Genomic DNA, 27881 nt, shown 5'->3' on the forward strand with positions numbered 1-27881 from the left:
CACGCATTGAGAGCCATTGAGCTACAGGGAAAGAGATGGGAAATGTCTCCTTCCCAGTTATTTGTTTTCTGTCCTTTGGCAGGGAGATGGAATATGTTAAGACTTGGTGTTGCCCTTATAAAATTTCAGGCAATTATTGTTTTATAGGAACTTTGTTTCCATCTTTTTCGCTCCATCTGCCAGTCTCCTCATAAATACGTTTTCCAAACTTGAAAGCCTTCTTGCGCATTTTTCTTATCAGGGTACATTCTGCTCAGCAGTCTCTGCTCCCAGGATTCACATTTTATGGGGGACGAGAGATAAGTAATGGGACAGATTCCTCCCTCTTTGTTTTTCCTAATAATAGCCAATACTCAGTCAGCACTTCCTGCGGCCCAAGCACTATTCCAGGTGCTTTACGTATATTGATTCATTTAACGTGCACTTCAGGGTGGTTGGAGAAGTGACGGAATCCTGGGAGTCTCGGGATGGCCACATGAGTCTGTTACGTGCTGATCTGGGCCCCACTGTGTCTTCTCTCTAGTCTGCCCTCGTTGCTTCCCACCTCCTCCTCATTCTGGCTTCCTGCCTCTGAAGGAGAAGGATAAAAAACTTTTCTTTCAGCTGAGTCGGGGGACTTTCTGGGGCAGCAGCGACTGCTGGTGACATCAGCATGAGTAGCCCTCGGTGCTGGGGGCTGTGAGGAGGGCCGCACCGGCTGTGAGGCCCAACTGGCCTGATTCTAATTGCCGACATTGAGCTGATGTTATTCTTGGCCCAGGACAGAGCGATTACTCAGTAGTTTCTGTTAAAGTGATCCTTTGTTAAACTTCTGCTCCCAGCCCCCTTCTCCTTCCCTCCCACTCTCTTCTCTGCCTCATCCAGACTGAAAAAAGCCCCAAAAGCAGAAAACTTAAGGACATTTTGATGGCCAAGGCAGAATTGCTGAAACTTCTTTGAACGACAGAGGGACGAAAGGGGGGATTTTAAATACATCTGGATTTTTCGCTGGTTCCGTTCTTGTTCCAAAGCCCTTCCATTTTTAGTAGACTTGATTTTGAACATAGTGAGGTAACTCAAGGTACGAGAAAATGGTGCGTCCTGAATTCCTGTCACCCTTCCCCTCCATCTGTCCTTGACTTCCCCCTTCCCACCAGACTCTGTCTTGCCAGACTCCCCTAGATGCAGTAGGGGCCGGCGGAAGCTACTGTTCCTATAACAAGTTGTGGGGGGAAGGGGTGGGCAGCTCTGGGGGCATACCGAGGGGTCTTTCAGTATGCTACTAACACCTTGGGTGCCGTGTGTCATGAGCCCTTTGCTGACGGTATATGTGTGCATGCATCACCTCACAGGTGTGGAAAGGATTCCCATAGAAGCCCAGCCAAGTCTTGTTACACTGCTCCTAAAAGTCCATGGCATGTGACTAGAAAAATTCTGCTCTCCCCTGCAGGAATGAATAGTGTTTCTCCATTACCTTCAGCTGCTGTGTGTTTGTTTTGTGGGGGAGGGGAAAGAAAGAGAAATTCAGCAGGCACCCGGGCTTTTCCAGGAAGCCAGCAATAACACCCTCGCTCCTCAGCATGGCACGAAGAGAGCAGGCAAACGGGCTGACTGTGCAGGGGGAGTCTTTCCACGTCCTTCTAACAGTATCCAGGAGGAGGGGTGGACTAGGGGTATTTAGGGGGAAGAATGTGTGCACGTGTGCTTAGGTTTCTGGAGCATGTTGGCCTGTATGGCATAATCTACTGTTTTGTTTTTGGGGGGTTTTGGTTCCATTTTGTTTATCCTTCTGACTTTTATCAGGAACTCATACAACACTTAGTTTCTAGATGATGATGATGATGATGTAGATGATGATGATGATTGATTGATTGGTTTTCCTAGAACCATTTGATTTAGTAGATTTTGCCAAGCCAAACTCTTTTCTTCTTGTCTAATAAAAATACGTTGAAAATATGTGAAACGATACATGTAAAACTACATTTAACTGTTTTGGAAATAGATCCTCTGAACGGACTTTAGAGTCAGATAATCTTCAGTTTAAATCTTGGTTCTGTCCTTTGGGGTGTCTGGGTGGCTCAGACAAGTCAGTCAAGCTTCCGAGTCTCGATTTCAGCTCAGGTCATGATCTCACAGTTCATGGGATTGAGCCCTACACCAGGCTCAGTGCTGACAGCGTGGAGCCAGCTTGGGGTTCTCTCTCTCCCTCTCTCTCCCTCTTCCCCTCCCCTGTACTCGCTTTCTCTTTCTCTCTCTCTCAAAATAAATAACATAATCTTGGTTCTGTCTAGCCTATGACTGGGACAGGTTATTCAAACTTCTTTGGACCTCGGTTTGTTTATCTCTAATATGGAGATGATACTATATAGACGTGGGTTATCATGAGGATTGTATTTCTCAGGATGTTATCATGTGCCAAGCACTGAACCAGGAGTTATATTTGTATTATTGCATTGAATCCTCACAGTTGCCCTCTTATTAGTCCTATTTTAACAGACAAAACAGAGCATCACTTATGTGACTTTCTCAGGGTCACGTAAACAATAAATGGAAGGACTGGGCTTTAACCCAGGTATGCAGGCAGGTGTAGCATCCAGCCTCTGGACTGACATGCTATATGGCACCACCCTCACAATATATTAAAGCATTCATATATTTTGTATATATTGATCTATATGTATTATTACATGAACTGTTAAGTAGCAGTGTACTTAGAACAAGTGTACTTATTGGCACCTATAAAACCGTGCTTGAAAAGTTATCTTCAGCTATTGGAACTAGTCTGCTGCTGTTCACATACACTGTCATAAGAGAGGAAGGTCTGCTTTGTAAACATATTTAAACTCGGATCTAGACATTATCTCAGTTATCTCAGATTCTTAAATGTCTTAAGAAGGTGTTCCTGGGCGGAAAACTCTTGGAAATGCCCATAATTTACCTTCTTTGTGCTTTTATTAGTTAGTAATAGGGTTAGGGACTACTGAGTTGTGCGGTATCCTGAAATATGTTCTAGAAGTTTGAAGATATGGAGCACTTGTGTGGGCTGTTATTAATAACATGGGAATTACCTCTCCAGTTATCACTTTGTCCTTTCCACCCTGTTATTGTCACTGGTCATAGTATTTTAATTTTATTTCTATGCTGGTGTTTTTGAGAAGACTGCTAGGACACATGACAGGTGTCTACAAATGTGACTACCGTAGATGATACTTTTGCATGATTAATATTACGCTTCCTTTTTCAACTCCATATAAATCTGATTCTTAGTGCATTATTATAATATAGATATCAGTTCATTAAGCTGATTCATCACTACTGGTAATAGAAGTCCCCTGAAAACCACCGGGTAGTTTTCTAAGCTGTTGCTAGAGTAGTATCCCTCTGCGATCTTGGAGGGAGGGAGGTGAGGGGCAGGGAAGTGGACGCAGAGCGAGTGCCTCCTGTGTGCTCAATGTAGCATTATCTCTATCCTACTGAGGAGGGAATTCAAAGAGTTTAAGCATGTTAGACAAGGTTGCATAGCTAGCTAATTGCAGAGATAATATTCAAACCAGGTCAGAAGACTTCCAAAGCTCTTTTCCACTCTACCTACCTCTCTCCCTCTTGAGAGAAGTGACCCTTCGTTTTCTTCTTGTTTTACACATGTATCATGAGTCAGTTAAGACATTCCAAATTTATTGTTGTTGCTGCTACTATAGACCCAAACACACAAAATCTGAAAGAAAGGCTCAACATAATGAATCAAAGTACAGAACTGTGCTTGGTTGTGAGAATGTTAAAAGGCAACTGTTCACCTACCAGCTGCTTGGAATCGGCCTTGTTTGTTGTATGACCTTAAATGTGTTTTTACTCCAGTTGCCTGGTGACCAGTTTCATTCCCCGCCCTTACTCTGTCACCTATGCTTTGTTTGTGTTTGTCTGTGGGCGTATGGGGGACTCACAGCAGTAACTGTGTGAGCTGATGAAAAACCTCATTCCTAAAGATACAGAACCCCACCCATCTGAAAAGGATGCCGCGCAGGAAGAAGCGTGGATGACAGCAAGTCCTGGGCAAGATGCACAGTAGGTCAACCATGTGAGATTCTGAGCCAAATAAAACAAACCGTACGTTTGAAGGCAGAGACAAATTAGATATTTATGAATTCTGAATTTAAAGTTGTAAGGGAACTTAGAGATTGCCTTATTTGATTATTTCATTTTACTCATCAGATGTCAGACACAGACACATTATCAGGAGAACAAGAGCCCTGATATAGAAGAATTCCCTAAAATTGCTAGCCAATAAAAGATAAGGAACAATTGAAAATGATGCTGTGAATTATCCTTTTTTAACCAATTGAACTCTTGATCTGGGGTCATTGCTGATCATTTGAGATTATCTTTACTTATATACATACATACATACATACATATATACATATCTTTACTTATATACATACATACATACATATATACAAACTTATGTTAACTCTTAAAATAAGTAAGAAAAAATTTGCTTGTAGACATTTTTTTTTCAAGCTTTCTTTCTTAGAGTAAAGCTAGTGAAATCTGGGTCTTTCAAATGCATCTGATGAAAATTGGACACATTGCTAAGTTTGCTTTAGATTTGCTCTGGAAGGGAAATATGATTTCAGCGGATTTGCTTTAAAGGGGAGTCAGCATAGCATAAATAAGGAAGGCAGCATTGTATAATGAGCTCTGAAATCATCCTCTTCCATGGGCATGGACCCCCAGCTGACTACTTAGTAGCTGTGCCATCATGGACAAATTATGGAACCTTTTGTGCCTTGGTTTCTTCCTCTGTATATGGAGATGACGATGGGAGCCGCCTCAATGGTTTGGGAGGATTAAATGTGATAATTGCATGTAAAGTGTTTAGGACGATGTTGACCCATGGTAAAAGCTCAGTAAAAATCCATAACTAGTTTTTCATTATGGTAAAAACACATAGCACGAATTTACCCTCTTAACAATTTTAAGTGTATAGTACAGTATTGTTGACACTGTATGAACATTGTTGTATAACAGATCAATAACACTTTTTCATCTTGGGTTGAAACTCTGTATTCATTGAACAACTCCCTGTGTTCCCCTCCCCCTGACTCCTGGCAACCACCATTCTACTTTGTGTTTCTATGAGTGTTATTACTTAGATACCTCATGTAAGTGGGATCATATAGTACTCATCTTTTTCGTGACTGGCTTATTTCACTTAGCAGAATATTCTGAAGGTTCATCCATGTTGTAGTATATTACAGGATTTCTTTCTTTTTTGAAGACTGAATGACATTCTACGATATGTATATACATTATCTTTATCCATTCATCTATTGAGGGGCATTTAGAATGCTTCCACATCTTAACTGTTGTGAATAATGCCTCAGTGAACATAGGTGTGCAGATATCTCTTCTATTATGTATTACTTTTAACCTTAAATATACATAGCGTTATAATTTCAACCTGGGGGCTTTAGTTACTCCCTGCCCCCATGCTGGAAGCAGAATTGGTTAAAATGATCTTAAGTTGTTTTAGAAGTTCAAGGCTCAGAAAATATTAATTGGCTACATGATTTTTTTTAACTTAAATTTATTTATTTGGACAATTGAAAATAAATGCATATGAATTTGTTCACAATTGCTAGAGAGAGATGTGAGAAGAATACAGAAAGGATGATTAATACCATGATAAGATGATGAAAAGAATGATACGGGGGGTGGGGGGGAGGTGCCTCGGTGGCTCAGTCCATTGAGCATCTGACTTCAGTTTAGGTCATGATCTCATGGGTTGTAGGTTGGAGCCTGCTTCGAATTCTGTGTCTCCCTCTCTCTCGGTGCCTCCCCAGCTTGTGCTCTGTCTCTCAAAAATAAATAAATGTTTTAAAAAAATTTTTTAAAAGAATGAGGGGCGCTTGGATGGCTCAGCTGGCTGAGCATCTGACTTCAGCTCAGGTCATGATCTCATGGCTCATGGGTTCGAGCCCCACATCAGGCTCTGTGCTGACAGCTCAGAGCCTGGAGCCTGCTTCAGATTCTGTCTCTCCCTCTCTCTGGCCCTTCCCCACTCACCCTCTGTCTCTCTCTATCTCTCAAAAATAAATAAACATTAAAATTTTTTTTTTTAATTTTTAAAAGAGAATGATATCTGTGTAGATTTTTAGCATATTTGTCTGAAGGCATAAATATCTTCTAAAAAGAAAGAAAAAGAACAGCATTAGGATCAAATTATGAGCCACCTTTTCATGGGACACATGCTGTTTCTTCCCAGTAATCAAGGAAAGATAAGGAAATTATCATCCTCTCAAACAGACTGATGGAAATATAATTGGCACAGTCTTACCAGGGGGTAGTTTGAAAATATACATAAAAAAGATTTAAAACAGAAACAGCAGCCTTCTGAGCTAGCTATTCTACTTCAAGGAAATTATTTTAAGGAAATGATCCAGCACATGCAAAAAGATACAAATGACATGATGTTTGTCAGAGCACCGTTCTTAAATAGCAGAACAGACTGGTGACAACCTGCATAGGTGTATGTGTGTGTAGTTTCAAAACAGAAGTGTAACATTTTGGGGGGCCTACTTTTCCCCCCACTTAGATATCTCTTATGAACACAAATATAGGTTTGTATTACACTGTGTCAGTTTATAGTAGTCTACTGTTGGGTGGTTAAGTAATTATGATAAACTATCATAGAAAATATGCAGCCATTTAAAACAGTGATTGAAATCTACCCTCGTAGATATGAAGATATGCTCAAGTTAGATATTTGAATGAAAAAAAAAGGTCTCCAAAACATCAGGTACCGTATAATCCTATTTTTGCAAGCCCACAGAAATACGCGCGCACACGTGTGTGTGTGTGTGTGTAAAATAACTTCATATATACACAGAAAAAAAGTATAAATGTTACCAGAGGTTATCTCTGAGAGTGGAATTTGAAATGACTTTCAAAATGTTTTCCTTTTTCTAATGAACATGTATTAAGGAAATTAACACGGGGGTAGCTGGGTAGCTTAGTCAGTTGAATGTCCAACTTTGGCGCAGGTCACAATCTCACAGTTCCTGAGTTCGAGCCCCACGTCGGGCTCTTTGCTGTCAGTGCAGAGCCCACTCAGATCCTCTGTCCGCCCCCCCCCCCACCCCATCGTCCCATGCCTTCCCTGCTTGCACGCCGTCTCTCTCAAAAATAAATAAAAGAAACATTTAAGAAAAAATAAATTAATATGTTTCAAAAAAAAAAAAAAAGACAAAAACCCTTGGGCTGCCAACCTTCTATGAGTGTGTGTGACCAGTGTTCAAATATTGCTGGGCATTGAAGGAGAAAAAAATAGAAAGCAAAGCAGAATCCACAGCCACGAGTCTAAATTTGCCATCAGAATATGAGCCTCTACCAATGTAGGACTAATGGGTTCTGTGGTTAGAGTGGAAGTGGGGGGCTGCTAGTGAGAGAAGGTTATCTGTGTGATGTCTTAAGGCTATTTAATTTATTTAATTTCACTGGGTTTTCTAGTCACGGACCGCATCCCTGGCCTTAACCAGCTGCCTCATGGTCGGACTTCTTCGTCGTAACACACACCTCACCCAAGATCTGTTCACTTGTCTTGATTCTATTGAAACGCCAACTCAGAGACTACTGCTAGAATCTTTGGTTTTATTGGATGACAGAGAGTATATCTAAGTATCTGTTAAGGACCAGCATGGTTTCCCACATGTGCAAGTACAGTTGACTTAGAAATTGCCTGAAACACAATGGTTTTTGTCGGTTGGTGAATAAATTGTTCTGTCCAGGTAAGCAGCTGTAGACACATCCTTGAGAGTAGATCATTTGAATTAGTAAGAGCCTTCTGTCTTAATTGCTAAAGGAGACAGAGCCTCTTTATTGATTTAAGAAATGAGGAAATTCCAGAGGCTGTCCAGTACCTTTGGCCACTCAAAGCTCGATCTCAGGTACGAAGCTCGATCTCGGGTATTTGTGTCGCCAGCCTCTCTCCGTATGAACAGTAGCATCTTCTGGTTTCTGCCCCATCCCTGTGAGGGTTACATACAGCACTGCCCCCTGCCTTCTCAGCAGTACCAGATGTTGTACTCTGTTCCTCTTGCTCGGCTCCTCTTGCTTGGCCCCCGGTCTTGTCCCAGCTGACAAACACTGTGAATGGAAGACAGCCAAGAACTCCATACAATGTGAGACAAAGGCTTTTTGGAAGCTTGCTTTTGCTAAAATAGAAACAGCTACCCTCACCCTCACCTTGGCCCCCAGCTTTTTACAACATCACATGATTGCACAGATGACACAGTGTGTTCTTTGCCTTGAACAGCTCTTGACTGGTTGTGGTCAGGTGAGTGATCAGCATCTTACATGCTCAGGAAGATACACCATCCCAGTACTTGAGCTGCCAGAGAACAACATTCTAGAAGCAGTTTTGTGTACTATGTAATGGGAACTTAATCCAAGTTGGGATGAAACTCGGTGGGGAGACTAATGCATAACAATGTTTGCTTTTATGGAACCACAGTAAAAGGGGTACAAAAAGACACTAACCCATTGAGGTTAAGGTTAACATTTCCCAACTTTATCTCCCTTAATTAAAAGAAAAGTGAATGTAGAGAGTTACTTCACTACAAAGAGCTATCTAGCTCCACTCCATCACCAATAAGCCCAAGTAAAGACAAAAAGAAGTGTTTTACTGGGTGGAATTTAAAAAAAAAACACCTCCCAGAATTTAATCTCTGAACAGTATTATCTTTCTAGTAAGAGAGCCCAGATCTTGCTTCCCCATAACCTTCCAAGTTGCAGTCTGTGTTCTGTCTATCAGAAATTCCTCCTTCCCACCCACGAGTACCCTTCTGTTGTGGGAGAAGGAGGGCCTTTCCAATCTTTGGCCTGGGGCCAAGCCAACCCTCAAACTGTGGTTTTCTCTGAGTCTCCTTACTGAAGCATGGCTGTTTCCCACACCCAATAAAGAAGCAAAAGTCTTGTATATGTTGACCAGGTCTTGAGTGGAGGCCAGTGCTTACACAGCTCTCACATTCCCAAGACATTGACTGATGACGGTGTAGCCCATTCCCTGGGCTGTTAACCCGCAAGTGCAGAGTGCTAACATTGTATATCCAGACTCACATTTCTTAGAATTTATGTGGAGAGAACTTTATCTATTCTTCTATCCATTTATGAATGAATATCAGGACAAAACAATTCACATGATCTATTGTTGATGGAGTTGTAGGACCGGAGCCAATACACGGTATGAGAGGCTGATTTCTGCCAATAGTCTAATGAATTCATTTATATATCTGCTTTTTAACATTGCCTGAGTATTTTTGTGGGTTTCTTTATCAAATTTGATTGCTTTAATCTCATTACACTTAGCCTTGGCTTTGGTGAAATACCTGGGAACTTGTCTACATTACTGACTCTTGGGAAGTTTGGACAGTACAGAATTGTGATTTCATTGTCCATTTGGTATATTAGAGTGTGATGACTAAATAGCTGAGAACCTAGAAGCTGCTTTACTGTATTTGGGAAGAGTGTCTGCTTTTTTGAGATGCAGTACATTTGCATTATATTAAGGCTTAAACAAGCTGGACTTATTGGTAGATTGAGGATTATATCTCAGTTCAGGTGTCCGTTTTGCTGCATTTAGCAGACCCTCCCTTCTGCCCTATGCCACCATAGCTTAACAAATTAGAATTTTTCTTTTCCCCCATATAATCAGAAATCTAGAGTTAGGCTCTCCTGAACTCTATGGTACTGTCATGAGCCCATGCTTCTCTTGTCTTTATCCTTTACAATCCTTAGCAAGTGACTTCCACCCAAGGCCTGTCCACCTGATGCTAGCTGGATATCCATGTTCCGGATGGGAGGAAGAACAGTAAAAGGCAAAAATTGTGTCCTAACCCAGTTTGCCCCCTTTAAAGAGCTTTCCCGGAAGGTGCACATGGTTATTTCTAAGTACAGGAGAGATTGGGAAATATAGTTTTTTTTAAGTGGACACACATCATTACCCAAACAAAAATTGGGGCAGTATTATTAGGAAGAAAGAAAGAAGTATTAGTATCCAGGCAAGTGACAGTCTCCTAAGCAATAAATCCTCTTAATTTTTCTATTTTGTTATTTGAGGTAAAAACTGTTCTTATCACTAATGAACGTTGGTGTCCTGCCACAAAATTTGCCACAAAATTTGCATCTAAGGTCCTGCCACAAAATTTGCATCTAGGAAGATGAATTTATTTTTGTTTGGGATCTACAGAAAGCCTTGCTTACATTTTGTGGCTAAGTATAAGTTGATCACAGATAACACACTAGGCACTATTCAAAGTCCAGACAATGGTCCTATTACAAGATTACATCTCTGTAGAAACACAGACTTGACTATTTTTTTGCATAGGAATTTGGTTGTTACTAAAAAAAAAATAAAAATGAGTAGTAGTTACGAGTTTTCTTACTTTCATTCATGGGGTAAAATTTATTAAGCACCTGTTATGCACAAGGCATTCTACTAGGCACTGTGCATGAAAAAAAAATTAATCAGATGTCATTCAGCCATCTGCAGTGTGCAATGTCCAGAAGGAGAGAAAAGTACACATATCAGTGGCTGTAACACAAGGTAGAATGAGCTAAATGTGATAAGACACACACAAATAAATTGTTACAAGCATTCAGAAGAGGAAAAGATTATTCCTGCCAGAGAAAATTGAGTAAATATGATCTGGGGAACCTAAACATATGTTTTCATTTTAAGCGTTTGCTTTCACAGCTAGTGAGCATCATCGTAAGACTAGAAAAGTATGTTGAAAAATGCCCAGCCAGCTGCCATTCACAGACCCTACAGAGGCAGACCTGCATGCCATCCCATCCTTCGGATCCTCAGCAAATGGAGGTGGGAGTTTGGGAAGGAATGGAGCGTTTGCCAAAGGTCTACAATGCGCCTGGTATTTGGTCTACTTCAGGAATCCTTTATTGAATGCCTGGGTGATATTGACATATGGGGGGTCTTCATTTAACCCCCAATAATCCAGCAAAGTAATTGTAATTGCCTGTGAGGAAGCTGAAGGTCAGAGAAGTTCGCTAACTTGAAAAAGTCACTGTTTATAACTGCCAGAGGCTACATTTGAGCCCAGGCACGTTTGGCTGCAAAGCCATGCTGTTCTTCACTTACCTGAGTCTCTGCCTTTCACTGATGACCAAATCTGGATTTGTAGGCATAATAAGTGTTGAACAGTGAACTCCTTCAGCCCTGTCTAATGCTGAGTCCTGTACCCACCTGGTTAAAACTAGGGCGCCATTTGGATACTTTGACTAGTACCCAGAGTTAACTTTGTTACCTGTTTAAGTCTTAGGAGAACTTGACTTTTTTTTTTTTTTTTTTTACCCTTGAATGATTAATTTTTGTAATAAATAACTACGTATGGATGGTACAAAATTCAAAAGGTTATAAATGATATGTAGTGAACAATTAGTTTCCCTCTTTCCTGGACCCCTAGCAAACCGGTTCTTCTCCATGGAGGTTCCTAGTTTTTTGTGTACCCTTTCAGAATTATTCTATGCACATATCAACCTTCTGTGTATGTGTGTGTGTTTCTGTGTGTTTTGTGTGTCTGTGTTTATGGTTGTGTATATTCTTTTTCCTTTTTTACACAAATAGGAGCTTACTACACTCACACCATTCTGATCTTGCTCTTTTCATTCATTTTTTGTTTGTATTTAGAAGTCCCAGCAAGATTTTTTAACAAAAGAAAAAAACCTCAGTGATCTTGAAAATATGGTTAAGTTGTCACCACAGCAACATGTATTGAATGGATGTTTTTTTTTTTTTTATGATGGCAGTTCCTTTACAACACGAAAAATCACGCTCAGTAAGGAATATTTTCATTTCCAAGAGCCCTTTGCTAATAGTGGCTTTTCTTTCTCAGCTACTCATCCAGTGAATTTGTTTATGGATGGCTGCTATAGAGCTCTTCAGCCCTGCTTCGGATTTCTAGTCTCCTCCCCATTCTGAAAGGGGCAACTTTCACTTTTCAATCTAAGGTCGTGTGTAGGGATGTAGTAGTGAAAATAAACTGACAGTAACCCTCTCCTGCCTCCTTCCTTCCTTTTAGTTGAGTCTCTCCCACAGATATTGAGACCCTCAGATATGGAAATGGTGTTTGAAAGGAATAGATTTGTTTTTGAGTCTGTCTTGCTGTACCCTGTGGTTACTTGTCCTCAGAAGGCTTGCTGGAGCAGAATCAGGGCTCCTGGGCCCTCTTGGACCATCTGAAGACCTTCCCACATGTATACACCCCCCAACGCCTCCCTCCTGGCTTGGCCCATGGGCTTGGGTCTTCCTTTGTTCCCCTTCTTCCGTTCAGAGTTGGAGGTGAGGGAAGAGCTCTTCGGGTTCCCCTTTGCATGGTTTGCAGAGATGAAGAACATCTCAGTCCGAATGGTCCATTTGAAAATGCTGTAACCCTCTACTTCTGAAATTGCTTTGTTCTTTGTTAAGCCTGCCAAACACATTTACTCTGCACAAGAGTCTCTGATCCCTCTCAGACCTGCCTAGCCCAGGACCTTTGGACATATTTCCCTGAAATGGGACATTCCAAGGCATGAGTGTAGAAGGGTTGGTTAACATTTTGCTAAAGCTACCCAATTTATATTTTTTTATATCTTAAAGTATGAAAGCCATAAAAGACAAAAATAATATTAATAAAGTCTGTCTCTAAGGTGAATGCTTCCTAAGAGCATCTGATCTTACCCTTTTGGCCTGGCCAGAAGGAAATGACATTTCTCCATGTCTCTTTAAATGCAGTGTCTTCAGATGGAAATCAATTGCCAGAAATCTTTTTAATAAAAAAACCTTCTGTATTTTGCCAATTGTATATTTTCTCTTAATATTATTTCACGTTTAAAGCTTTTGTAACGCATGCGTATTGAAAGCAGTGTTAATAGTATGGAATGATCAATAGCAAAATTTGTGGCCTCCCCCAAAGGAAACACCAATTGCTAATGAGATAAATAAGTTATAAGCATTTTTTAAGCATCTACCTGAGAAAGTATACCTTTACATCCTAACTACAGACATATGTTGGTGTTTGTGACATTTAGATGGTGATTTTTAGGTCTTTATTGATCGGTAGGCTTACCCTCTAAGCAAATACACATTTGTATTGATCTTATATTCATACAGTAACTAGCATTCAGGTAGTGATTTTACTTTGAAAGCATTTTAAAATGTAAAGTCTTATGTTAATCCTTAAGTCAATGAGGTGTTAAAGAATTCTGCAAAGAGTCCTCAAGGCCACACATGGTCTGGCTGTTCTGTTCCAGCCTCCTCTCTCCACCTCTCTGCTCAACATGCCCTTGCCACACTGGCTTCTACCCACTCCTCATATGTGCACACCTTCTAGAAGAGTTCTGAGTTCTCTGAGTGGGCTGGAATTGAGTCAAGCTTCAAGCCACTTTTGTTCCTGTGCTTTATTTCTAGTACTTGACACCCAGTAGGAGACATTCATTAAATATCTGTTGAACTTAACAGTGAAGGAAACGAAGACAGAGAGACCAGACGCTTTTCTAATTTCCACAGATGGATAATACATAGTACCCATATGCCCTGATTCCCAGCACAGTGTACTTTCAACAAGACCGTCTCAACTCTCTCCTTCCAGACCTCTCCATTCTCTGAATCTGGACCTACACTGGCAGTATTAGAGAAATTTTTCCTAAAAAATTACTTCAGCAATCTCCCTTTTCCTTTTGTCCCACTTCAGGATTACAACCCAGTTACTCATTTATAGCAAATGGCTTATGAAGGACATCTCCAACGACCTTTCTTTTTCTCTTCCTTGTAGGCCATCTTTGGCAGCCAGACACTACCTAACTCCAATTTATGGACAATAAATAATGGTGCAGCTTGCAGAATTTCAAGTGCCACAGCTAGTGGCCAGAAGCCAGTCGCTCTGCCGCAAAAAGTGGTGCTGGCTCCAAGTTCTTCCTCCTCGCTGGTCCCCAAGCCCCCAGCCAATCACAAACAAGTCCTCAGGAAGATGACCTCCCAGAAGGCCTCCAAGTAAGTTTTCCTTAATCTCTTGTTCAGTTTCTTCTGAGTCGTATCCATTCTGTGCTAAGAGTACTCTTCGTTTATGAGGCCTTCAAAATAGTTGGTACTGTACAGAAGACAAGAACACTTGATGGGGACTGAAAGTTAACTCTGGTTCTCAGCCTGGGCTGAGAGTCACCTGGGGAACTAGTGGACCATGCTGAAGTTTGGGCTGTGTACCCTGTGGGAGGGGCAGGTGCTGCTCTTAGGTTCTCCGGGGATTGTGATGAGCGCTGATGGCAGGGTTCAAGGTCACTGCCAGTGACTAAGTCTTCCAGCCTCTGACAGGAGCTACCATCAGACAGTGCACTGGGTAACAGTGCTGAACCGTGGGTTTGGAGAAAGGAAATGCAAACTTCTTCCTGATGTGTTTTTTTCCTGGTCTTCCTAAAGAGTCAGATTTTTTCAATTTCATCTAAAATTCTGTATGCCTTCTCCCTCTCTTCCCCGCCCCACCCCCCCCCCCCCCCATACACCTGTATGCGTTGTTCACTCTTAGGGATTTGAATGGGAAGACACTGGATTGGGATTTCACTGAGGGGGTTAGGAAGGGGCAGTTTGTGGTTGAAGGCCAAGAGCACAGTGAGAAGGAAGCTGTATGGCTCTTCAGCCTGGAAAGAGTAGAAGTGAGCCCTCACGGGTGTAGCTCCGGAGCCAGACTGCCTGTACTCACACCCTCACGCACTAACTGTTTAGTAACTGAAGACCTTTGGTCGGTTGCAAGTTACTTAATCAGTTAGCCTCAGTCTCCTCATTTGTGAAGCGGAGATAATAAAGAGGATCTGCTTCACAGAATGTTGATAAATACTAGCAGAGTTAATACATGTAATACTTTGCATGTAGAACATCTAGAGCAAGACTAGCACACAGAGGAACTCAGTGAGCCTTAATTACCATCATAAACATTCTAGAATCATGCTCTCTTCCTCGGGTTCAGGAAGCCCTCGGGTAGGAGAATCAGCGAGCCGGATGTGCATGTTGAATTTGCCAGTATGCGCCTTGTTTGTGGATCCTCTGAGTATTGCCAGTACCCTGAGCTGGCCCGTGGTGGCCCACTGGGGCCGGCTCGTCTGCTGGTAGGGAGGGGGCCTTGTCAGCAGGCAGCAGGACCATTTGCCGCCCTGAACTCAGTGCTGGCAGGAGAACTCTTCAGCCTTTTGAGATGAAATTGCGGCTCTATGGACAAACTTTGCTGCATTTTTGTGGTTTCTTCTCTCTGACAGGCAGGAGTGTGGGAAAACCGGAAACAGCTCAGCACCAAAAATGCACAGAAGGGGGGAAAAAAGCAAGATTTCTTCAGAATTTAAGAAATATAATCCAAGTATCAAAAGGCATGCTGTAAGGCGTTGTTCCAGGAAATAGTTTCCAATTTGCCTTTAAAATTCTAGCACAAGTCTCTGAAGCTAAGTAAGTTAGTACTAATGGAGACCTTGATGTTCCTTCACTTACGTGTATAATGTACAGTGTCGTGGGGAGCCCCACTGTCTTTAATAGTCTTCTGACTTTTAGGAAAAGGAATGGCATTGTTCTTATTTGACCTGACCCAATGAAAAGTTCCCTCTAAGAAGTATTCAGATAAAGGTTTTTTTTTTCTTTAACCTTTTTATTTTATAATAATTTTAGATTTACAGAAAAATTGTAAAGACAGAACACACAAAGATAGAAACACCCCATTTTCCCCATTGTTAACATCCTTTATTGCCATGGTGCATTTGAAGAAGGTACCATCCTGAGAAACTGTCATTGATACGTTATTAAGAACTAAACTCCATACTTTATTTGGATTGATGAAGTTATTATTTTTTTTTTAACATTTATTCATTTTTGAGAGTCAGAGAGATACCTAGCGCGAGTAGTAGAGGAGCAGAGAGAGAGAGAGAGAAGGGGGCACAGAATCCGAAGCAGGCTCCAGGCTCTGAGCTGTCAGCACAGAGCCCGACGTGAGGCTCAACCCATGAACTGTGAGATCATGACCTGAGCCAAAGTCGGACGCTTAACCGACTGAGCCCCCCAGGTGCCCCTTGATGAAGTTATATTTAATCTAGAGAAACCTTTCACAGATCCTTGAGTATCAGTCGATATATTCTTATGTTCTAAAGTAATTCATGTTCCTAGCCAGCCTAGCAAGTTACTTAACATTTATGTGACTTCGTTTCCTATTTAAAATGGGAGTAATAATAGTACTTGCCTCATGGGGTTATCAAGAGGAACAAATGAATTAATGTCAAGCACAAATATCATGCCTGGTACATAATGTATGCTAAATAAGTGTTCGGTGTTATACTGTTATCATTTAGGTTAATACTGGGATGTCATTTCAGGAAATTTTCATATAACTTTTTACTTTCGTCTTGCAAGATATGTTGCTTCATTTGCTAGGAGCTCGTTTTGGCCTTTATTCTGGCTCCGTTCAGATTAATCAGGAACCATCAGTTATGAGTGGTGATACTGAGTCACACTCGGGAATGCCATAGTTGCCCCAAGAGACACAACTAATGAGAAGTTGTAATGAGCTTTTGACTGCGCCAAGCCCTGTGTTTTGGGGTTGAACTTCAAACTTCTCCTAGCACAGAAGTTGGCATTGGACAAATATAGAAGCGATTTCCAAGAGCATCAAAGTTTCCACATCCTAGAGGGTTGAGTTTAGAGAACAATAGAACATAAAAGATGGAATGTCGTTTGGAGTTGGTGCAAAGGGAGTTGAGAATCAGAACAGTGGGGTCCTATTTCTTTATGATAATATTGAAGTCACTTTCCCTCTAAAGGTTTCAGTTTCCCATCTGTAAAACAAAACCACTGTCCCCACTGAATAATTAACCAAAATAACTGGTTTTCTGTCTATTCCATTGAAAGCTTTTTATGAGCACATTTCTTTTTTAATCTTGTTGCTTTACAGCCATTTCCTCATCCCCTCTTGGCCCACAAGTTCTTTGTTATAGTCCTCAAATTCATATATTTATATTTCCTTTAGCTAAATCTCATTTGTCAATTCTGTGGAGAGGGTGATTTAGATTTTTTTTTTTTTTTACCCTTTCCATAGTGCCAATAGCCTTTCTTGATTTTCCTCTCTAGTGTTTGCAACACTTCATAATTTAGTACCCACTTCAGATCCTCCTTTTAAAACTATTTGTGGTATTTCTTCCAAACAGTCAGCTGAACTAAGAGGAATGACAGCCTAGGAACAACTACGTGCATATGAACTGTGTCTTCCTTGTAAATGACCTTTTCCTCAGAGCCAGACTCATACTCTCCAGGAACATGGAGAAAGAAACCTAAGGAGATTAAAATTTGCCAGGGTCATGGGCAAAACTCACAGACTAGAGATAACTTCGGAAGGGCAGAGTCAAAGCTGTTGTACCTGGGGCTTCTCTGAAGAAAAAAACTACGAAAGAAACACCAGGGCTTAACTAAAGTGCTTTTCTTTCAATAGCTGAGATTACCTTTCCTTGCCTAGGTTTTAGGATATTCTACAGCAGGGTGACCTCAGTGGAAATTGAAGGTAACTGCTTGTTCTGTGTCAGCACCCAGGACAGTGGTGTTTGTTAATGGCTACTGGGCATTAGGAAGGGAGGAGAGAGGCCAGGAGCCCAGCAGTGTGGGCAGACCGGTACCAGTTCACGTGACCTGAGCATGTGTGATATTAGCAATACGATGAAAGATGCTCAGAGATTGACGTCAGACACATATAAAAATAAGGGTCAGGTTTAAAAAATATGCTGTATCTTTTTTTTTATTATTGACTATTTACTTTAAATATTTATTGTAGTCATTGGTTTTTTTTGTTTCTGTTTTTGTTTTTTGTCATTTACTTCCAAGTTAGTTAACATATAGTGCAATAATGATTTCAGGAGTAAAATCCAGCGATTCATCCCCTACATATAACACCTAGTGCTCATCCCAGTAAGTGTCCTTCCTAATGCCCCTTGCCCATTTAGCCCGTCCCCCCACCCACAACTCCTCCAGCGACTGTCAGTTTGTCCTCTGTACTTAAGAGTCTCTTATGTTTTTCTCCCTCCCTATTTTTATATGATTTTTGCTTCCCTTCCTTTATGCTCATCTGTTTTGTATCTTAAATTCCACATATGAGTGAAGTCATATGATATTTGTCTTTCTCTGGCTAACTTATTTCACTTAGTGTAATACACTCTAGTTCCATCCATGTTGTTGCAAATGGCAAGATTTCATTCTTTTTGATTGCTGAGCAATATTCCATTGTATGTGTGTGTGTGTGTGTGTGTGTGTGTGTGTGTGTGTGTATGTATATATATATATATATATATATATATATATATATATATATATACATATATATATACATATTCTTTATCCATTCATCTGTCGATGGACATTGGACTCTTTTCATACTTTGGCTATCATTGATAGCATTGGTGTAAATATTGGGATGCATGTGCCCCTTCAAAACGCCACACCGGGGCGCCTGGGTGGCGCAGTCGGTTAAGCGTCCGACTTCAGCCAGGTCACGATCTCGCGGTCCGTGAGTTCGAGCCCCGCGTCAGGCTCTGGGCTGATGGCTCGGAGCCTGGAGCCTGTTTCCGATTCTGTGTCTCCCTCTCTCTCTGCCCCTCCCCCGTTCATGCTCTGTCTCTCTCTGTCCCAAAAATAAATAAAAAACATTGAAAAAAAAAAAAAAATTTAAAAACGCCACACCTACATCCTTTGGATAAATACCTAGCAGTGCAATTGCTGGGTCATAGGGTAGTTCTGTCTTCAATTTTGGGAGCAATCTCCATACTGTTTTCTAGACTGGCTGCTCCAGTTTGCATTCCCACCAGCAGTGCAAAAGGGTTCCTCTTTGTCCGCATCCTCGCCAACATCTGTTGTTGCCTGAGTTGTTAATTTTAGCCATTCTGACAGGTGTGAGATGGTAGATCATTGTGGTTTTGATTTGTATTTCCCTGATGATGGGTGATGTTGAGCATGTTTTCATGTATCTGTTAGCCATCTGGATGTCTTCTTTAGAAAAGTGTCTATTCATGTCTTTTGCCCATTTCTTCACTGGATTATTTGCTGTATCTTTTTAACATATGAGTCATTAACATGAGGCAAAGTGATGAGCAGTTATAATGGTCCAAAAATAGGTTCTTGATGTGAGGATACAAGATGTCGTGTCTTCTATCAGCCTTTTAGCCTTTTTACTTATGCATAGTTTCAAGAAATATGATTGAATCTGTGGCGTTCCCATCCTTAAATACAGGATTCTCTAAATTATGCATTTCCAAAATATATAATGATAAGCTTTTAGTGCTGAAAGATATAAGATTGCAGGCATAGTGCAAGGCTATGAGTGTAGCAAGGCACACAGCTAATCAGTGGCAGAGCTAAAGCCGAATCTGTGTCACCTACTGTGCGCCAACCACAGACTCTTCCCAGTAGACCACCGATTTGAAAGACCCCCACCAACCCATTCACATCCATTCTGTACAGCAAATGACAGGTTAATCGTCCTAAAAAATTGCCTTTGGGAGAATGCAAAGTAAGCACTTAGGAGCTCACTCCCCTCCGTTTCCACACCAATTTTACCACTTAAGTGACCACTGAAATACTCAAAAGGAGGAAGAATTATTACCACTCATACTAAAGTGTGGAGAGAATTTGTGGTAAATGTAGCATGAAAAGGATTGAATTGAAGAACACTACTAAAGGCTTTTATATACTCTCTTCCTTATGAGAGTGAAGTGTAGGAAATGGGTGAGAGGCTTGGAACCCACTGATAACACCCTCTCACTCTAAGGGGCAGGGCCTGGAAGTGGGAGAAGGGAGGGCTAGTCTAGGAGCCTGCCACTTAGACTCTTTCCTCCATAAGCCCTCAGCATGTGGACCTCAGTAGTGGCATTAGGAGATCTTAGGGTTTGCTTTTGGCATGGATGATGACATCAGTCAAAGAACTGGGTCCTTGTAACCACACCTAACCAGAAGTTGCCGCTGGTGTGTGTGTGGTCCAGTGGGGAGGAGAAGTACATGAGAGTCATGGAATGATGGGCCTTCCCTTGGTGATTCATACTTGGGTAATTTAAATTAGAATCTTACTTCTCATCCCTGCCACTGGGATATTAAAATGGTTGTTAAAATGGGACTCTAACTGCTGGATATTTCCCACCTCTCACTTTTCTTTATTATCTGCATAGGAAAATCCCTTTTTAAAAGATTTGGGTAGGATCTTATGGATTTTGTAGAATCCGTATCAGTTCTTCCATGATCATGAGCCTTTAACGGCAAACTTAGACTTTCCTCTCAGAGGGTGAGCAAATATTTAAAAATCTTGGGGCCTATAGCTTAAAAGAAAGCTCCATGGAGAAGATTTAGGGGAGCTGTCAACCCCTGAAATCCATTAAAGCAAGCAAAAAAACAACATTTTAGAAAATCCCTAATGTGTATTCTTGACAAAAGTTAAGCATAGAGTGCATTGATGTGTAGAGCTTCAAAAAGCTATCTCATGTAGAGAGCAAGCAGTCTGTGGTCAGGGAGGATATGAGAAATACCTAAGTGAAAAATTGGGTTAACCACAGTGAATTGGGCACTGTAGAAAACTTAATTAGTAAAATAGAGGACAGATTTCAAAAAGTCTTTCAAAATTCTGAGGAAAAGTGTACAAAGGTAAAAATATTGAAATAAAAGGTAGATTCCACCTAAAATAACAAATTCCAGAAAGAGAAGTAATAGTCATTATTAATAGGCAAAATAGACCTAACATAAGGGCATGAGGGTTTTGAACAACATAATTGTGAGATTAAATTAATAGGTACACAGTTTTGTACCCTGCAGAGCTCCCATGGAATATTCTTCAAAACTAGAACAGGGGTACCTAGGTGGCTCAGTTGGTTGGGTGTGTGGCTTCTGCTCACCTCATGATCTTGCAGTTCCTAAATTCGAGCCCCACATCGGGCTCTGTGCTGACAGCTCAGAGCCTGGAGCCTGCTTCGGATTCTGTCACCCCCTGCCCCCATCTGCCCTTCCCCGGCTCGCACTCTGTCTCTCCCTTTCAAAAATAAGTAAACATTAAACAATATATTTAAAAAACTGGAACATTTCAACTGAATCCTCAAAGAATAGAAGCATACAGACCTCATTCTCAAGACTACTTTGCAATAAAATGAGATATTAGAATAAAAGTCTATACAAAATGCCCAAATAATTTTGGAGTTTTTATTTTTTATTTTTTTAAAGTCTATTTATTTTGAGAGAGAGAGAGAGAGAGAGAGAGAGAGAGAGAGAGAGAGAGAATGAGAGAGAGAGAATATGAATCCCAAGCAGGCTCCATGCTCAGCTCAGAGTCTGGTATGGTGCTCAAACCCACAAACCTTGATGTCATGACCTGAGCCGAGATCAAGAGTTGGACGCTTAACTGACTGAGCCACCTAGGCATCCCTAAAGCTGAAATATTTTTTAAAATAATGAAAAGAAGTATATATATCAAAACTTAAAGTTGAAATGTAACCAAAGATGTACTCAAAGGTAAATTCGTAATCTTAGTTATTTTCATTGTTATAATGTAGGAAGATTGAAAAGAAATTAACGAAGACACAAATGGCAGATTGGCTTCAACTGATATACTAGCTTTGGCTGATTACCGAGAGTGTTTTGTTGACAAGAGTTATGAGCACTTCTCTGAGCCTGGCAAGAAAGAGTGCTCTGATAGATTAGTAATGTCTGCCGCAGGCAGGGAGGATGAGTGGTTAATGTTTGTCATACCTGAACTAAGCTTCCATCTTTTGAAGTTAGAAAAGGGTCAATAAAACAAAGCTAAGAAAAAAAAAAATCAAAGGAAATCAAGAAGAAAACCAATATAAAGTCAAAAGCAGCAAAAAAGTTATATTCAAAACCTTATTTAGTTTGGGGTATGGGGACAGAGAAGGATAAAATAAACATAGCTCTGCCAGACAAGAGAATTAAAAATAAGAAAAATGTTTTAAAAGTAGATATAGGGGAGACTGAAAATTATGAGAACCCTGCATAATTGTGTGCTACTAAATTTTAAAACTGAATGAAAGGTAATATTTTCAAAAATATGAACTATCAAGATTGGTTCTTGAATAAAAAGAACACCCAAGTAGAACAGGGTAGCAATCTTAAACTATCCAAATTGGTTCTTAAAGAAATGGGGTACATGAGTAGGCCTAGGAAACAATTTTAAAATATCATCTCTAAAATAGTTCTTTGAAGCTTTTTTCCAAAATCTTTGGAGGCTTCCAGGTGCCTACCTGGTAAAGTTGAGAGTCCTTAGTCTGACAGGAAAGCCTTCTGCAAAATGTCCTCTATCCTGTCTGCAGCCTTTTCTATACAGTCTTACAGTGTGCTCCACACACGTGCTTCCATATAGTGTTCTTACATGCTCATGTTATCCCCTCTTCCTCGTGCCCTTTGCCCTCTTGAATCTAAGTCCTGTGTTTTATTCAAGATCAGGTTTTCATTTATCACCTTGATGCAGCTTTGCCAAGAGCTTCAGCTAACTCTACTGTCTACTTCCTTGTCGAATTTTCCTTTTTATATGTGTTCTTCTCATAAGTCTCTAGGGACAGATATCTTGTCTTTACCCTTTTATCACATAGGTACTGAATGTCCATTATGCCGGGCATTGCTCTAAGTATTGGTAATAACACCAGTGGACAGGACAGACACAAGCCCGGTTTCCATGAAGTTTATCTTTAAGAGCGGAGAGAGAAATGTATTCCCTGGCCCCTGATCTGGCTTATATTCATGACAAGGTCACAGGAGATGGTGGTAGAGGAGACAGTGGTAAAGACAGAGATGTGCTAGAGACGGTGGTTGGGGCAGTGGTGGTGATGTGGTTTGCATATCAAGGTGTATGTGTCAGGGATGACCAAATAGCAATTATCCCATCATTACTTATTTATATTGCATAGAGTAGTGTAGAGCAGTAAAGCCCAATTGCTAACAGCCCAGGATTTCATATTAGATTTGAATCCAAGCGCCTTCATTTAATTGACTGTTATTTGGAGCTATCTCTAAGCCTCTGTGTCATTATCTGTACAATATTACCTACGTTGAGGAATTGTTCTTAGGATTAAATGAGATCAGGTATTGTCCTGACATATATCAAGTGTCCAGTGTGTGTGTGCTGGTACAGTTATAATTTCTGCTGCCACCGCTGTGCCCTATTAAAAGAAATTGCATTCTTGTTGTTAGTAAGCTGATACTCGTAAGTATGATTTGGCTCTATCTGGCAAGGCTATGGAAATTCAAATACATTCTGAGATCCTGAATGCTAATAATGCTAATGACTATTGAAAGCAAGGGCTTAGCTTCAAATAAAACAAAAGATTAGATTTGGACACACTGACTCCCAGTCAAGTTGTCTCCATAAGTTCACACTTAATACTCTCCTTCTGCTTCAAATACACTGCAGTGATAAAAAACACCGAAAGGACCTACCTGACCTTCAGAACGAGGGAGCCTCTCCTTGGCTCCCAAATGTGCAGAAATAACTGAGGATCAGTGAATGAGGCTGAAACACCAAGCTTTCTGAACTCTGCTTTGGGAGCAGGCAGTGACAGCCCAGAGTTCAGCCCCTGTAGCATGTTGGGGCCTAAAAGTTCCCTCCCTACCCAAGAGGAAAGACGAAGAAGCCAGGCTCATTAACTGGCAATAAAACAGTAATTTTTCAGCTGGGGACGATGTGGCCCCAGAAGACATCTGGCAATGCCTGGAGTAATTTTTGATTACCATAGCTGGGCAGGGGCGAGGGGTTTCAATTGGCATCTAATGAATCGAGTGTAGGGATGCTGGTAAACATCCTGAAAAGCACCTGATAGTTCCCCACAACAAAGAATTATCCAGTCCAAAATGTCAGTAGCACCAAGATACTATTGGAATGCAGTGGGCTCTCCTAATGGGAGACTGATGAAACTGACATGGACCCATTGCCTGAGGCCACATCTTTATATGAGGCTGTGGGCCTACAGAGTCAGGAGGATAATGACACACCCTTGCACCTGCTCATGTTTCAAAACTCACCTGGATTTCTAAATATGACTGAGGCAAGAGCACTGAAATACCACTGGAAAGTCTGGTTCTGGACTAGGGTGATGGGCCCTAGGTGGAAGCAGTTATAAAAACTTCTGCCAGGGAGGGGTGAGCAAATACAGAGACAAGGGAAGAAATGATTCCTATTCAGAATAAGCCTACAAACTAAAGTTGCAAAACACATGAGTAAATCTGAATCTAAGAAGGATTGCCAACAAAGCTGACAACTGGAACATGAATTCCTTAGAAATGAAATTAACATTTTTGAACAGCCAGACATGTTAGGTCCGGTATCTGGTAGGCTTATCTTACAACATGTGATTCTGATCAGAGTATCAGAAGGGAAACCTGAGGAAGAGGTGGACAGGTTACGCTTTAAGAAATAATAACTGAGACTTCTCTGGAATTGAAGAAATAAGTGAGTCCTCGGCTAAAATATTCATCCCATGTACCAAAATAAATGCACATAGACATATCATAGTGAAACTGCAGAACACTGAGCATAAAGGGAAGAGTTACATGCTACTTGAGAGAAAATTCACAAGGGAACACAGAATCCCACATTCTTCTTTTAGAAATAGTAGGTGGCAGAAAACAAGAGCTAACAGCTTCAGAATGTTGTGGTGAAGAAACTTTCAGTCTAGAATTTTATACACAGCTAAACTGTCATTCAAGAGAAAAGCCAAAATAAAAATAATTTGAGATATTCAAAGTCTAAGAGTATACCACATGACCTTCACTGGAAGAACTAGCAAAGACTGGGTAAGATAAAAGTGAACACAGAAGTGTTGGATAACATGAAGCAGTGAGGGGCCAGACTTTTATTAAGTGATAATAAATGCTAATGACTGTAAACATAATTGTTGGTCTTTTAAAAATATAAAACACGTTTGGGACAACAAAGACAAGACTGAGGGCCAAGAGGATTCAGTGGATGGCAAAAATATAGCAGGTCTGTGTCAAGTTCTAAGGGCAAGACAGAAATATTAAGGGAAAAAAGTGGAAAAAATAAACTAAATTTTATACTTAGAAAAAAATAGCTAAATAATTGATATATACTCTGTAGCTTTCAAATCCACAGAAGGAAAGAGAAGAGAATGTAGAAACTTTTGAGTCCAGTGGAAGGCAGGAAAAGAAAAAAAAGGCAAAGGAAAAGGATGGTAAGTGGAAAATAAAAACTAAGATAGTAGAAATATATCCAATTATATGAGTAATCACACTAAATGTTAACAGGATTATACTCTTCTGTTAAAAGATAGATTATGAAATTGCATTTTTTTAAATAGGCTTCACATCCACTGTGGAGCCCAAAGTAGAACTTGAACTCACAACCATGAGGTCAAGACCTGAGCTGAGATCGAGTTGGACACTTAACCAACTGAGACACCCAGGCATCCAGAAATTATACTTTTTAACATGTTTGGTTGTAGCCTGCTTAAAAGAGAGATACCTACAGTAAAAGTTCACAGTGCAAAGGATTAGAAGAAGGTAAACCATGCAATACTAATTAGGGGCATGAGTATAGCAACAGAGAAAATAGAATTAAGCAAGAAGCATTCACTGGGATGAAGAAAAGCACTGGTATGCAGTTAGCATAATAAATTCAAAATCTATAAATCAAATGCTGATAACAGTACAAAGAAATGTTGGAAAATTATCAATCATAGTGGGTGATTTATTTAAATCTGCTTCTATCAATAACTGATAGGTGCCTCATACAAATTTCTGAGGATTTGGACTATTTGAAATATAGAATAACAATTTGCTTTGATAAGTGACTTTTCATGTTTTCTGACCACCACTTATAATATTAAAAAAAATACATTTTATATGCAACCTAGTAAAAATATCTAAATTATGTATATGAAATAAAAGTTTCACAAAATATCATTTCCTATTATTTGAAAAATGCCGATTGGGTCCCCTAAATTGATTTTGCAACCCCCTTACAAGCCACAGGTCATAGTCTGAAAAACATTAATAGCTCTGCATAGACTCCTGCATCCAGTAGGGAGAATATACATTCTCTTCGAGGATATTTTTACAAAAATTCAACACATACTGTCACAAATGAAGGCTCCACACATTTCAAAAAATCTGTATCCGTTTACACTCTTCAACAGTAAAAAACATTTTAATTAGGAAAAACCAAAAGGTAATGTTTAAAAAAGACTCGTGTGTTTGGAAATTTAAAAAAATTCAGTACATAATACCCAGCTGTTAGGTTATCATAATGAAAATCATAAAACACTTAGAAGTAGATGGCTGTGGAAAATGCTACGTACCACATTTGTGGGATAGCCAAAACTGCACTCAAAAGTAAACCTGGAACTTTGAATTTATTAAAAAGACAAGAACGATTGAAAATAAGTGAGCTAATCATTTAACTTGAAAAACTATAAAAAGAACAAGAGCAAATTAATCAAAATCAAAATAAAATAATAAAAATACAGAAATCACCTAGAACAGCCCAGCACATGGGAGAACACGAGAGAACAGTGCCTCGAGCAGTGTTTGGCCCATGGTAGATACTCATTAAATACTGGGTGAAGGAATGAATGAAACTGACAACAAATGGTAGACGGGGTCACATCTGGAAAGACTAATATGGTAAATTTAAAAAAGAGGAAAGCCCCACATAGATAATACTAGGAATGAAAAGGAATAAAACAACAAATATAATGGATCGTGGGTTAGACAATGTGTAGTATATTTATAAAATGGAGCCTTATGCACCACTCCTGCACAAAAGTTGACTTCACAAAGTGCTTCTTGAATTGGTCTTGTTTTCAGACCCAAATTAATACTGTTCTAATTGTTATTTGCCAAAGATTAGTATATTAGCTTCTGTTTGTGAGATGCATACATAATCCCTGGACTGATGGATTAAAGGAGGAAGCACACTTACACCTGCGTGCATGTAGGTTGTAAGGAACATTGTGAGATGTTTCATCTGTGAGTAAACATTTGCTAAGAAGACTCAAGAGTACATGTCCCTTTTGGAATTCAGTTCTATAACCTAACTTGTGCCTTGAGATTTCTTCTCTCCTTTGGGAGTTAAAAGAAGTTTGGTTGTCACCAAAGTTTTATAAAAATGAGCAAGTGCAGGGTTTCTTTTCAGGACCTTCACAGATGCCACCATGCCTGTCTGCCACAGCCCTGGCAAGGTCAGCATTTCGAGCTCTCCTCTTCCTGTGAAATCTTGAGCACTTTTCTTTTGTGGCTCCTTCCTTCTATAGAAAGGTCATCCCCGATGTGGTGGCATGAATCCAAGATAAACTTTCACTTAAACCATTGGAACAGAAACCTAGTACCTCTGTGTTAGAGATGTGGAAAGCCTTGAAAAGAACTCGAAGAGAAACAATATAGCACCAAACCACAGTCAATCTTGTGAAGTAATGAACAAAACAGATCTTAAAGAAAGGATATCACTTTCAGAAAAGTTTCCACTGATCAAAATAATGGGAAAAAAAGAACAGAGGAAACCACAAATAAAGGAAACAAAGATCCACGAAAAAGCACGTCCGAAGCCTTACCAGCAAAATGGATAGTAGGGATTTTGCTTATTATTACCCTCCTTGACTGGCGATGATATGTCGTATAGGCTGGCTGTATGGTGTGCTCTTGACACCAGTGGCATTCCTAGCCAGCTGTTTGATCGGCATTTATTTCCCAAGTAGAGACCAGTATTAGGAGACATCTTTCAATAATAAATGTAGGCACTATTTCGGCTTGTAGGGATACTATTTACTTGTAATGCATTCCCGAACAATGTCTTTGAGAGGCCCAGGAAGGCTGTTCTTCCTTACTCGGGGTAGAAGTAATG

At 40.3% G+C, this 27881-nt stretch overlaps 1 protein-coding gene across 20 annotated transcripts in view; it reads left to right on the forward strand.

Annotated features, from left to right (window-relative positions):
• Positions 1-27881, forward strand: part of TTLL5 (tubulin tyrosine ligase like 5) — a 299024-nt gene that overhangs the window by 202268 nt on the left and 68875 nt on the right. For 14 of the 20 annotated variants that reach the window (XR_002074563.2, XR_002074564.2, XM_053889627.1 and 11 more), the window contains 2 exons: positions 10733-10855; positions 13806-14023. Coding sequence is in view for 18 of the 20 variants with exons in the window: in XM_053889627.1 (XP_053745602.1) it covers positions 10733-10855; positions 13806-14023 (341 nt within the window). In the remaining 2 variants the exon portion in view is untranslated. Of the gene's footprint in view, positions 1-10732; positions 10856-13805; positions 14024-27881 lie in introns of those variants that run through there. The other 6 variants (XM_019427217.2, XM_053889626.1, XM_053889630.1 and 3 more) reach the window with 2 other exon arrangements.

Source organism: Panthera pardus, unplaced genomic scaffold (genome assembly GCF_024362965.1).
Source record: "Panthera pardus isolate Hobbes unplaced genomic scaffold, ASM2436296v1 HiC_scaffold_24, whole genome shotgun sequence".
Lineage (NCBI taxonomy): Eukaryota > Metazoa > Chordata > Mammalia > Carnivora > Felidae > Panthera > Panthera pardus.